Below are 12,511 nucleotides of genomic sequence, written 5' to 3' on the forward strand. Positions count from 1 at the left end.
AATTACTTGAAAAGTCCATCACATATGAATTCCTTGAAAAGTCCAACACATATGATTAGTATCAAAATATTAAATTTTAGGGTTAATTACATTAATAGTCCTTATAGTTTGGGACTTGTGTCACTTTAGTCCCTGACTTTTCAATTGTGACACATTTGACCCTGAATTTTGAATTTTGTTCCAAATAAGGACAATTAAAAATATCATTAGATTTTTCAAGGGTAAAATCGTTAATTTGATAAAATATAAACTAATTTGACAAAAGTAAATATCAAAAAAATATTTTTAATTTTTTTGAAATTTTTTTTATCTACCAATGATAAAATTATGTAAAATTAATAAAAATTACATGATTATTTTTTTTAAATTAATTTTACATGATCATCATCCAAATACATAATAAAAATTAATTTGGTAAAAAAAAATAAATGTCTAAAAGATTTATCAATTTTACATAATTTTATTTTTAGTATGCAAAAATAATTTTTTTAAATTAAAAAATATTTGTTTGACATTTATTTTTGTCAAATTAGTTTATATTTTATCAAATTGACAATTTTACCCTTGAAAAATCTAATTATATATTCAATTATTCTTATTTGGAACAAGATTCAAAATTTATGGTCAAATGTGTCACAATTGAAAAGTTAGGGATCAAAGTGACACAAGCCTCAAACTATAGGTACTATTTGTGTAATTTGCCCTAAATTTTAATATAGTATAAAAAAAAAAGAAAAAAAAAAGACAAAGTGATAAAACATAATCCGTGCATAACACGGTTGATATGCTAGTAACCTACTTAATTGGAATACATTTTTTTATTATTTTCTTAAAAATCTTCACTTGAGGTGGGCTGTCATCTATCTGCATTCGGATCAATGGAAGAGACTTATTTAATGGATTCGGTTTCAATTTTTTTGATCTTTTAATATATTTTTATTTTTAATAAATATTTTTAAAATTTTAAAATTTTTTTTTAAATATATTTTTAAAAATTAATAAATATATAAGAATATAAAAAATGCATTAAATTTTCATATATTTTTTTATATTTTTAATATTTAGCGTATTTTTTAAAAAAAATATTACAAATATTATATTTTTTAAATGTATTTTGTTAGGTATGAGAGCAAAGATGCTACTTTTTTTTTAAATAATTTAATAATATTTTTTTATTATTTCTGTTTATTTTTACTCACTTTAAATTGATTATTATTTTAAGAAGGTCTCCACAGATCCACCAGATACAGCCCAAACCCATGAAAGCCGAGCCCAAAACATTATTGGTCTCGGGTTGTGTATGGGCTGGTATTTGGTTCGGGCCGAATGTACATATACCCGACCCAATCCGACATCCCGATAGAGAGCTAGCTAGGGTATTAGGTCTCTGTTTCTTTCTGGTTCTGTTGCTTTTTTGCTTTGCAAGGTTTTGCCAAGGAGACGATCTCGACCGACGCAGATAGCATAGCAGCCATGGCGACCACCAAAGTCCAGAGGATCATGACCCAGCCCATCGTACGCTATCTCTCTCTCTCTCTCTCTATATATATATATAGTGTCTGTGATCTTTCACTATGTTTCGTTCATATTAAAATTTACTGATACATGTCTTTTGTTCATGGATGAATCGACTGTCCCTGCTTGGTTTCAGAATCTCATTTTCAGGTTTCTTCAAAGTGTAAGTGCCAAACTTGATGACATTGTTGTGATTTCTGTTTTTGATAATTTTCTCATTATTTTTGCTATGGATTGCAACAGAAAGCTCGCATCCAGATATGGCTTTTCGAGCAAAAGGACTCGAGGATTGAAGGCCGCATTATTGTATGCTTTCTATTATTATTATGTGACTACTTTTTAACATTTTCTTTAGGGGAACTAAAATATAGAGAGACTTGAGTTTGGCAAGAAAAAATGTTTAAAAAACAAGAAAAGAAAGGAAAAAAAGTTCATAATGGTTATAGGAATGTGTTTTTACATGGTAAATTTTAAAAATAGTAGGCTACAATAGAAAGGAATTTGATATTTCATTTATAAGTACCTTAAATTCTAATAATGTGATCTATATAAGTCTATCTCTATCATAGCACGGAAATTAGGGTATGTAGTGGTTGGGTGTAGTGTCGGTTATTAATAATAGTGGGGTTACTTACCAACATATTGACTTGAGGATAATTTCATGATGGAATGGAATTCTTTAGTTTCGAGGAAGGAATAGGTATTCTTCATAGACTATCCATCCCCACTTGCTTTTTTAGGGCAATTGCAAGCATTTATTTGACAGGTTTGATGGATGCATTTGTGGAGCCATTTGATTCTAATTGAGCGTATAACTTGTATGTAGACATGTTCTTGCAACAACTCTCAATACCCAAATGCCTCCAAACATTGTAGAATTCGATTGGTGTTTCAAATGTAGAAACAACACTACATACTGCACAACTTAAATTTGTGAAAGGGCACCCTTAAATTTTGAACTCTTTTCAGTATTTGTTAAAGACAAAAAGGTTAAAAGCTCTCTAGTTTACAAAATATGATTTTGGATAATTCTGTTTCTTTGTGATTGCATGTGGCCCTGTGCCACTGAAGCCCTCTTGTATCTGTGCCAGCATTCCCTTGTCAATGTGCAGAATTGTTCTTGTGTGCACACTGGGCTTTCTAAAGTTTAATGATAATTGAGAACATATGCATGCTTTGAGACAGTAGTATGTGAACAGTAGAGTTGTTTATATGCGTGATGTGCTTCTGAAATGTATATGCATATGTTCAGGAGTAGTTCTGTCATTTGTTGTATTTGCATTGCAATCAACATATAATTTTGGATTTTTGTTTTCTTGAAGTAGGATAATAAAAATTGTGGTATCTATTTTTGTGTTTGTTTAGGGGTTTGATGAGTATATGAATTTGGTTTTGGATGATGCTGAGGAAGTCAATGTAAAGAAGAAGACTAGAAAGGCTTTGGGTGGGTGGTACATGACCCTTACTCTCTGTTTTTCTATAATATTTCTCATTGTGTACTTTTTTATGTGGTATATTTGTCTTTTGTTTAGGGAGGATCCTTCTCAAAGGGGACAACATCACACTAATGATGAACACGTATGCAATTCTTATGATTTATTTTTTGGGTAAACTTCACTTTAACCCCCCCCCCCCCCCCCCCGGGGGGTTTGGGCCGCTTGCGGTTTACCTCCTTGACATTTGGAAATAATCACATAACCCTTATATGGTTTCTACACCAAAGCGCACAAGTAACTTCTGTTAACTGCAGTAGGAAATTGACTGTTATACCCTTATCTCTATCCTTTCATTTAAACTAAACCTATATATATGATATATATATATATATATATTGTTCACAATTCACAAAGTTCTAGAGAGAGAGAGAGAGAGAGAGAGAGAGAGAGAAGAGCAACAATGATGAGAGGTCAACAATCAACGAACCTCAACAATCAAATTCACAAGTTTTTGATACCCAAAATTGCAGCTGAGATCTGTTGATTAAAAAAAATCCAAAACACAGAGAACAGAAGAGAAGAACAAGAGAGCCATAACCAAACCCACTTCCAAGAAAAAGAAGTATTTTTATAGCAAATAAATAGATACATATATACACGTGTATATGTAGAAGAGGAGCAATTTCATGTGGGTGGTGTAGTGGTTTCTTGAATTTCTTGCATTCAACAAGTGTTTTTGGGTTAGAATAAACTAGGGGCAAGAGAGAGAGAGTGAAAGTATTGTGTGGGTCTCTGCTTACTTGAATGCACAGCTGTGAAGCCCTAGAGAATCCACCATTGTTAATCAATCACCACCATTCTTAAAACTGACAACTAAATATAGAGTAATGCATATATGTACAAATTATATATATATGCATTTATAGATTTAGCCCAAGAATATATATATACAGATTATTTATATGTTACTCTTGATGAAATGTTTGTATAGATTAGTGGTTTGGGGTGGGGTGGTGGGTTTGGCAAGGTAAAAGGAAGAGGAAAGGGATGTTGGTATGGGGAAGGTAAGGGGGAGTGAATAAAGAGAGAAACACTAGAGAAAGAAGAAGGAAAAAGAATGGTATTTTTTTAAAATTTGAAGGTGAATGAGGGGTAATTTAGTCATTAAATTTCACTTACTCTCCCTCTAGATGCGTGAGCCTCACATTCCATTAACTTAGATGTAAAAGCTGACGGTACGCTTTGATCCAGAAACCACATGGGGTTTAGGTGGTTATTTCCAATAGGGTAAACCACACCCGGCCCAAACCAAAGAGGTGAAGTGAAGTTTGCCTTTATTTCTTTCACATACCCTCATCGAATATGCACATTTTACCCACAAATCTAATGATTTATTCTCTGATTTCATTTCCTTTTTTTTCTCGACAGGGGAAAATGATGACTGGCTTTTAATGGTGCATGGAGTCAGCATAGTTATAAAGATGTTATTGAGATTTCAGTGAACATTTCTTCTGATAATTCTGTACCTTAAGGTCATGTTTGATTCACAAAATTGATAGTGAAGTATTAATAATCCTATTAAATTAGTGTGGTATTCACTATCCAATTGGATTAATATCCATTGGATTAATAATCTCACCCCTACCCCATTACTAATAATTCTACAAATTTGTTAGATTAATTATCTATTAGATTAATAATCCTAAACCAAAATGTTAAAACAAATATAGGATAATTGGGCCCACGGATTAATAATCTTAATCCCATGCTCTAATCCACCCAATCAAACATGCCATAAGAGACTAAAGTAGGCCTTCGATGCATAGTTTTTGTGGTGTTGTTCTCCTTCCTGCTACCTCAATGCTGGGAAAAAAAAAAAAATAAAAAAAAAGAAGAAGAAGAAGGGCAAAAAAATGCAACCTCTTGTCTGTTATCTACCTTACATGTTCATTGTCATGATTTTATTTGTGTCTAATTGCATCATCTGTCACAAATCTGGAAGTTTTTGACAATGAGTTGTTTCGAATGCAATGAGCTGATTGTGGGGTGCTGCACTGAGTAAGATGACTGAAATAGGATCTTACTCCAAATTATAGGGTGGTTCTATTTACACCATTAAAATATCTTCTTGCACCCTCATTTTAATTTTTTTTTATTAAAATCTTATTCATGTTGAAATTTGTCAGGAAGTGCTCAATTTGAAATCTAAAACCTTAATTTCTCATTACAACCACCACTTTCCCTCCCTCCATTGATCCACCAGTGTCATCACTCATCACCCCCTCAACCGGTTCCTTCCTCTCTTCTGCCTCCCTTTTTTCCCTCATTCCCTGAACCATAGATTTGAAAACCTTCGATCTGAAAAGGGAGTTCACAATAGGAAAAGGGCTAGGTAGGGGGAGTCGCAGTGGGGGAAGGGGTTGGAGAAGGGAGTTTGGTGTGGGGGAAGGCAGTGGTTGCAAGGGGGTGGGTGTAAGGAGATAAAATTAAAATTAAAATTAAAATTTTTGTCATGGTATAAATAAATAAAATCACCCCAAATTATAATTATATTCCTGGACTTGGATCATCAGGAGCAAGATGGTAAGAATATCGTGAAGGAAAAATTATTTGGTGGTCCAAGAGCGCCACCTTGCAATGCCCCCTCATCGATTACAATGTCTGTTGTTCTCTCAAAACCCAACACAAAATTGTGTTTATCTCATAATCCAACACAAAATCGTGAGCTCTACACTCTTCCCTAATTATAACACAACATATTTGAGTATCATATATTCGTCAATTTTCTCTACCAATCACAATACAATACATCTGATCATAACCAGGATCACTAAATAATTTCTGATCCTGAAGACTTCTGTTCTGTCAACATCATGAAGGTGTAATGTAAAAATCTAACTTATTTGGTAGAGTGGACCACAGCCAGTACTTGTCTTGTCCTGCAATGCAACCACAGTTAAAAACAAAAAGTAAATATTTTTTGATGCCATTTTAAGAACTTGACCTTCCTTCTCAAACTCTACATACAGCATAACTCTTATGGCTTAAAAACAAGCTTTTACATTAAACTGAAACATCATTAGTTACCGGAACAACATGCGCCAAAATAATATTTCATCTCAGCACTTCAATCAAAACATTAACACAACATCTTGAAAAACCATCTTTTCCACTCCAAAAAGATGGTGATTCATCAAATAATTGAACTCACCTAAAAAACACCTAAAAATTCTACAAGCCACACACACTGTTAGTACGGCCACTTTTTTAACCACCAGCAGCAACAATGACACGATAAAAACTCGGATTCTAGCAAACCACGGGCAGGCAGAACAGACCACCTTATTTGCGTGGCAGCCAATTTTATTCTTGGCTCGGCTTTTTTGAAGAGTACATAAAAACTACTATCTCCACCACCATTCCCACCAACTCGAGAGAGTCTTCATCAACGCTCTCTATAGTTTGAGGAACACAAACTCTTCAATTGCAGGCACTTCCCCAATTATCTTGAGGGTATCCTTGTCCGGCTCTTCATCTACACCGATTGCCATGATGGCCTTTGTCCTCTTTGAAGTCCTTCCTACACTCATAAAGCTCACATTGTAATTATGTTCACCAAGAATGTTTCCAACTCGTCCGATCATGCCAGGTTGGTCCACCTGACGACACAGTATGAGGTTTCCTTCCAGGCTCACATCGACACTGAAGGATCCCACACGAGTCAGATGAGGTATTCCATATTTCACTCTCCCCTCAATGCAAATATTTCCGTTCTCCAACAAAGCACTTGCGAATTTTGAACCCACATCGCTTATTTGGACTTGGATCGAGTCAATAGGGTACTCGGGGCCTGAATCAACAAGGACTCGCTCCTCGCTAATGCGGAGGCCTTTCTGCTTGGCAGTGAAATCTGCATTCACCAGGTTGATAAACGAGTTTGATATAGGCTCAATGATGCCTTTTGTGATCATGGCACGAAGAAGCCTGGTGTCCAAGTCATCAGGATCTCGAGCTGATCCATAAACCACCTTCACGGATTTAACTCCTTTCCCTCCAGTCACCAACTGTACAGCAAGCCTACCAAGCTTCTCTGCTAGCAGAACATAAGGAGCCAACTCAGAAAGAACCTAAGAACAAGAGCAATGATTAGCTACCGTGCATTAGGCACGCACATAAGTCACATGGAGATATATGATCTTGAAATTGTTTACCTCAGCAGGGACCATGGGAGCATTCACAGCAGTTGCAGATAGTTCTCCTCTCAATGCTCCAACTACAGCCTCAGCTATTTCAACAGCCACACCTTCCTGAAATGCGTAGATGCCATACAGGAGTTTGAAAGGTTAGTGAGTACAACCTCAGTTACCGGATTAGGAAGTCAAAGCAAGGAAGTATCAGAGGGAAACGAGGCCTAAATATATAGGGGAAACAGGAAGAGGGTAAACAATCAAGAATCAAACAAGAATCCTAATAAGAATTTTAGTATGAAACTTTTGTAAAACATAAAGGAAACTTTTAAATTTAGTCTAGCCAACTAAACATAATATGTGTACATTGAATGCTTTGAATTTCTATAGCAACTAACTTGAACCAATCAATCAATTAGTTAGTAGTATAAGCCTTTCTTGATTACTAATATGATAATTACCAAGTTAAATTAAACTTTACTAAAGATATTACTATTGATTAAACCTAAACTTCTAAATTTTTTAGTTACACAGTTCATTAAAATTTTTAATTTTTAAGTAACCAATCTAATGATTTTTTTCTAGAAAGGTTTCCAAAGTTTGTCAAATAGTTCCAAAAAAGTTCTACGTGCCTAATTGAATTTACTCAAACCATTCTGCTAAGACAATTTAAAACATTTTTAGAAGAATTAATTCTTATATATTTGCTCAAAATATCTCAAATACAAATCCACAAAAATTCCATTAAGCTTCCAAGTAATTCCTATAGAGTTTTTTTACTAGTTTTCCCTTAGTTTCTTTCGAGCATCGCTTTAACATTTTCCAAAAGTATCTAGAATGTTTCCCAAAAATCTTCAGAAGAGTATAGTACCCATTTCGAAAATGCACTTGTGTGGACCTCGCAAACAGAGTTTCCTAGTAACTATAACATACCAGTACTGTAATGATCACAGGAGAATTATACCTGTGCTTCTTTTGTGCTAGCTCCAAGATGAGGTGTAAGGGTGACATTCTCAAGCTGCAATAATTTGCTATCCGGGGCTGGGGGCTCCTTTGTGAACACATCGAGTGCTGCCTGTTACCAATATCAAAAAAACAATTCAATCTTTTTAGCATTGTACTAAAACACCATATTTTATGGTTGAATCACTTTCTTGTGAATACCATAAATTTATCTCATTGAACAGGGACATCAATTAACATTTGCAGTCATCTTAAAAGAGGTAAAAATAAAATGATGAAATGTAAATTAAATAAGTCCTAAAACAGCCTCATTCCTGATCCTGATTTTTCACCTTAAATTGCTACATAAAATGCATGAGCTGCTCTAATTCTACTGAATCCATAAATCAAAACCCAACTTTCAGGGGCATTATTGGCATCAGCACAAAGAAGCATACCTGTGCAACCACTCCTGTTTCAAGGGCCCTCACTAATGCATCTTCATCAATAACACCACCCCTGGCAACATTAATAATGCGGACTCCTTTCTTCATCTTTGCAAAAGAGTCATCATTGAATACCTTCGACGTAGTAGGAGTGAGCGGCATATGAAGTGAAATGAAATCCGCGGTGGTGATGGCCTCATCAAAAGAGACCAAGTCCACACCAATGGCACGGGCTCTATCAGCTGGGGCATATGGATCATGCGAAATTACATGCATACCAAGGCCTTTTGCACGTCTTGCAACTTCAGATCCAACTTTTCCGAATCCCATAACTGCTAATGTCTTCCCAACAAGGGAGACTCCAACATATTTGCCGCGTTGCCATTTTCCTGTTTAAAAAAATATATATATTCATCAATACATGCAAAAATACTTGCACAGAGCTTAAGGTGAGAGTAATGAATGAGATTGAGATGTCTGGTATTCATTGGTAGAAATATGGGGAATGACTCCAAGCTTAAGCAATAGAGATCAATCGTCTGCACCAATCTCCAACAATCTCTTGGTCATAATTTTATGGTTTAATTACATTTCTAGATTCTAACTCCAGAAATGTGCTCAAGGAACATTATTTCAGAATTTGGGTTGAGAAAAGGGTGTCACAATTCAATGACATTTTTAGCATTTGGTATCACTGCAATCACAATACCCTTAGTTAATCTGGATTTCATTAACTACTACTTTCCTTTCCTCGCCTCTCCTTCCCTAAAATGATTGATAATAAACCAGACAAGATCATCAAGATGTTTACACAAATTGCAACAATTCTAAAAAGTACTCCCTCCATCCCAAAATAATAGTCCCTTTTTTGAAAATTCAACTTTTTACGAAATCATTATCATTGTAATAATATATTTTCAAATTTCCAAATTTAACCCTAATAATTGCTCTACCCATGGTGGCGGGAAATCAATTTTGAAATTTAAAACTATCAATGTGTGTAGCTTTTTATTTGACCCGTTGTAATTTTATTTTTTTTAAATTATTGTTTTAAGGGTTTGGTTAACGAGTGCCCTAAGGGCATTGGTTAACAATGTTTAAATTGATTGTATATTACATATTGCATGCACTCTCATACATCATGTACAAACATTTTAAACTTCTTATCAAGTGTTCTGAAGGCACTCATTAACAAAATCCTTATTTTAATTCAAAAAAGAAAGGGCAAAATGGGAAAATCACATAACTTTATTCATTAACTTTTCAAAATGGACTTTCATTTTGAGACATTCAAAAATAAAATAGTGGACCAACAAAATGGGATGGAGTGAGTACTCAATTTGAACCAACCAGAAAAACAAGTGTAAATCCATCCTACACTACTGGTCAATGCAGCTGGTGGGAGGTTCATGAAGTGCGGGATTTAAATTCTACTTTTGGAGGTGGGAACCTGTTGAGTAAAACTACAAAATTTCAATTATAGATCTTGACTTCCACATTACATAATTGTGAAATATAATTACATGCTAGATTTTTCCTTTAAAATAATTTAAAGGAATCTAACCTATTATACAATAATAGTTCAAAACTTAAATATATATATATATATAATAACAAAAAATAAACCTTGTTATTCATTTTTTTCTTATAAAATATATATCTCATGCCAATTATATAAGAAATTATCTTCAATTAATAACTAATAATGTATAGACAAAATTTCTGGTTCCACCCTGTCTAAGAGCGTCTCCAACCCTTACTCAGACTTTTCATCAAAATTAAATTTGATGAAAGATACTCACTTTTTCTGCTTCAACGCCTCATATCAAATGAGGAGAAACCAAAAATTTCATCAAATGGAGGGAGCTTTTCATCTTTCATCAAATTTTTTATTCGCGACCTCCAGGATATCCGCCAAGTGGACGTCTTCCTGGACAACCGAGAATGTAAAAAAATCTGATAAAAAATTTAATTCAACATTGGAATAAACGGGTATCAAATCAAACTTTCATCAAATTTTCACTCAAATTTGATGAAATTTTTTTATTCAAAGTTGGATATGCTCTAACATAGAAGTAATTTAACAGCTATACCTATTGATTAACTTCACATTTGCAACCTCCTGTGTGGGTATGGAGTAAACTCCACCCATAAACAGATTTACAGATCAATTAAATCCAAATCCCCATCTACCAAAATTTTAATATTCAAAAACAAGCAACTTGTTACCCGACAAAAGCGAATCCCAAAAAAAAAATCTAAATGCACAGATACATATACGAATATATTTGCAAAAATTAAAACAAACAAGCCGCTATACATCATAAAAGTTCATAACATATATATCAAGTAATTTACAGAATCATAAAGAACAGATCTACGAAATTGGATTTGAAAAATAAACAAATGAGATGGAAAAAAACAGAGAAGAATAGAATTTATACCAGATTTCATAGACGCATCAGCCTGAGCGACATTACGAGCCATGGAAGCAAGCAGAGCAATGGCGTGCTCAGCAGCAGCGATAGTATTCGCAGTCGGCGCATTGACAACAAGGCATCCAAGCTCAGTAGCAGCCTGGAGATCGACATTGTCGATCCCAACACCAGCCCTTCCCACCACCTTCAATCGGCCATTCGCAGCCTCAAAAACCTGCCTCGTCACTTTCGTCCCACTCCTCACGATCAACGCATCGAACTGCGAGATCTTTGAGCACAAATCTTCGGGAGAGAGATCATAGAGACACTCAACGTTGCCGAAGCTTCGAAGGAGCTCGAGACCGGCCTCTCCGAGTTTCTCGGAGACGAGGATTGTAGGTTTGGAGCTGGAGGCGAGTCGGTCTAGATCTCGGGCCTTGGAGACCGAGTTGTTAGGCGAATCAACTGTTTTCAACACATTGGAAACAAGCAGCGATTGAGATCGGAATCGAGAATTGGAATTGGAATGAGAATGAGAGAGTTTTGGGAAGGGAATGGAGGAGAAGGATGATGATGAAGAGGAATTGAGGAAGGAGAGAGAAGAGGATTTGTTTGAAGAAGAAGAGGAGAGGGAAGAAGAAGAAGGAGGAGACAGAATGGGGTTTGGAGAAGAAGCTGAAGCCATGTTTGTTTCTCTCTCTTCTGTTAGTGTTTTAGTTGGGGGAGAGAGAGAGAGAGAGAAGGGGGGAGAGAGTGGTTTATTAACAGTTTGGATATCCCAAATTTGGGGGTTGATTGCGGTTATAAATACACGATCAAGAGTCGTCCCTCTTTCATGTCTAATTACTTTTACACCCCTATCCACTTCAAATTATTATTAGGATAAATTATAAATATATTCTTGAAATTTATTTAAATTACAAATTATCCTCTGTAGTTTAAAAAATTATAAATACGTCCCTATCAAAAAAAATTATTTAATAGAATTAATTGAAAAAGTGAAATTTCTTACTGTTCACCTATATAATAGAAAAATTATATGAATTATTAATTGAAATAAAATTTTAATGTTATTAAAAACTATTGATTAACTTGATGACTTATTAATAAAATGATCTATTTGTTATAAAATTAGAAATCTTAGGGGCATATAATGTAATTTCTAGAACCACATAAGGTAATTTATAATTTAAGTAAATCTCAGAGAGTGTGTTTGTAATTTATCCTTATTATTATTATTATTATTATTATTATTATTATTATTATTTTCTTTTTTCTTTTTTCCTTTCAAGAATTTTATATTGGTGGTATGCCCAACTAATAATAAAGAGCTAAATAAATACATAATCCTAATGACAAAGAAATGGTAGACAAACTATAACATTTTATTGATCGGGCATATGAGCATGTAATTTTCTTGACCTACTAGATAATTTTTGCTGTCTTAAGTTTTGTTTGATTTGAAATAAAGAAAGTGAAAATAGAAGAAAATGAAATAAAAGAGAATAAGAGGAAAAAGAAATTATTTTCTTGTATGAATTTGACTAAAATGAAAATTCTATATAAAA

General features: G+C 34.2%; 2 protein-coding genes across 5 annotated transcripts; one reads left to right on the top strand and one right to left on the bottom strand.

Moving 5' to 3' along the window:
• Positions 1-1,340: 1,340 nt before the first annotated feature.
• Positions 1,341-4,982, top strand: LOC114311960 (uncharacterized). 4 transcript variants are annotated; one of them, XR_003646687.2, is made up of 7 exons: positions 1,353-1,515; positions 1,652-1,678; positions 1,759-1,821; positions 2,881-2,959; positions 3,048-3,093; positions 4,380-4,483; positions 4,751-4,982. XR_003646687.2 is itself a non-coding variant. In XM_082909242.1 (6 exons), the coding sequence occupies exons 1-5, from the start codon at positions 1,474-1,476 to the stop codon at positions 4,451-4,453; spliced, it is 285 nt and encodes a 94-aa protein (XP_082765368.1). In that variant the 5' UTR covers positions 1,341-1,473; the 3' UTR covers positions 4,454-4,483; positions 4,751-4,886. The 4 variants fall into 4 exon arrangements, 3 of the variants coding, with proteins under 3 accessions (XP_082765368.1, XP_082765367.1, XP_028113925.1); XM_082909242.1 differs by lacking the exon at positions 3,048-3,093 and having other exon boundaries at positions 1,341-1,515; positions 4,751-4,886; XM_028258124.2 differs by lacking the exon at positions 4,751-4,982 and having other exon boundaries at positions 1,355-1,515; positions 4,380-4,537.
• Positions 4,983-5,995: 1,013 nt separating this feature from the next.
• LOC114311961 (D-3-phosphoglycerate dehydrogenase 1, chloroplastic) lies at positions 5,996-11,727 on the bottom strand. Its single transcript, XM_028258125.2, has 5 exons — positions 10,971-11,727; positions 8,539-8,915; positions 8,103-8,213; positions 7,163-7,258; positions 5,996-7,078 (listed from the first exon to the last, which is right to left on the bottom strand). The coding sequence occupies exons 1-5, from the start codon at positions 11,626-11,628 to the stop codon at positions 6,407-6,409; spliced, it is 1,914 nt and encodes a 637-aa protein (XP_028113926.2). The 5' UTR covers positions 11,629-11,727; the 3' UTR covers positions 5,996-6,406.
• Between the last annotated feature and the right edge of the window lie 784 nt (positions 11,728-12,511).

This window comes from Camellia sinensis, chromosome 15 (genome assembly GCF_055761805.1).
Source record: "Camellia sinensis isolate YWXY chromosome 15, ASM5576180v1, whole genome shotgun sequence".
NCBI lineage: Eukaryota > Viridiplantae > Streptophyta > Magnoliopsida > Ericales > Theaceae > Camellia > Camellia sinensis.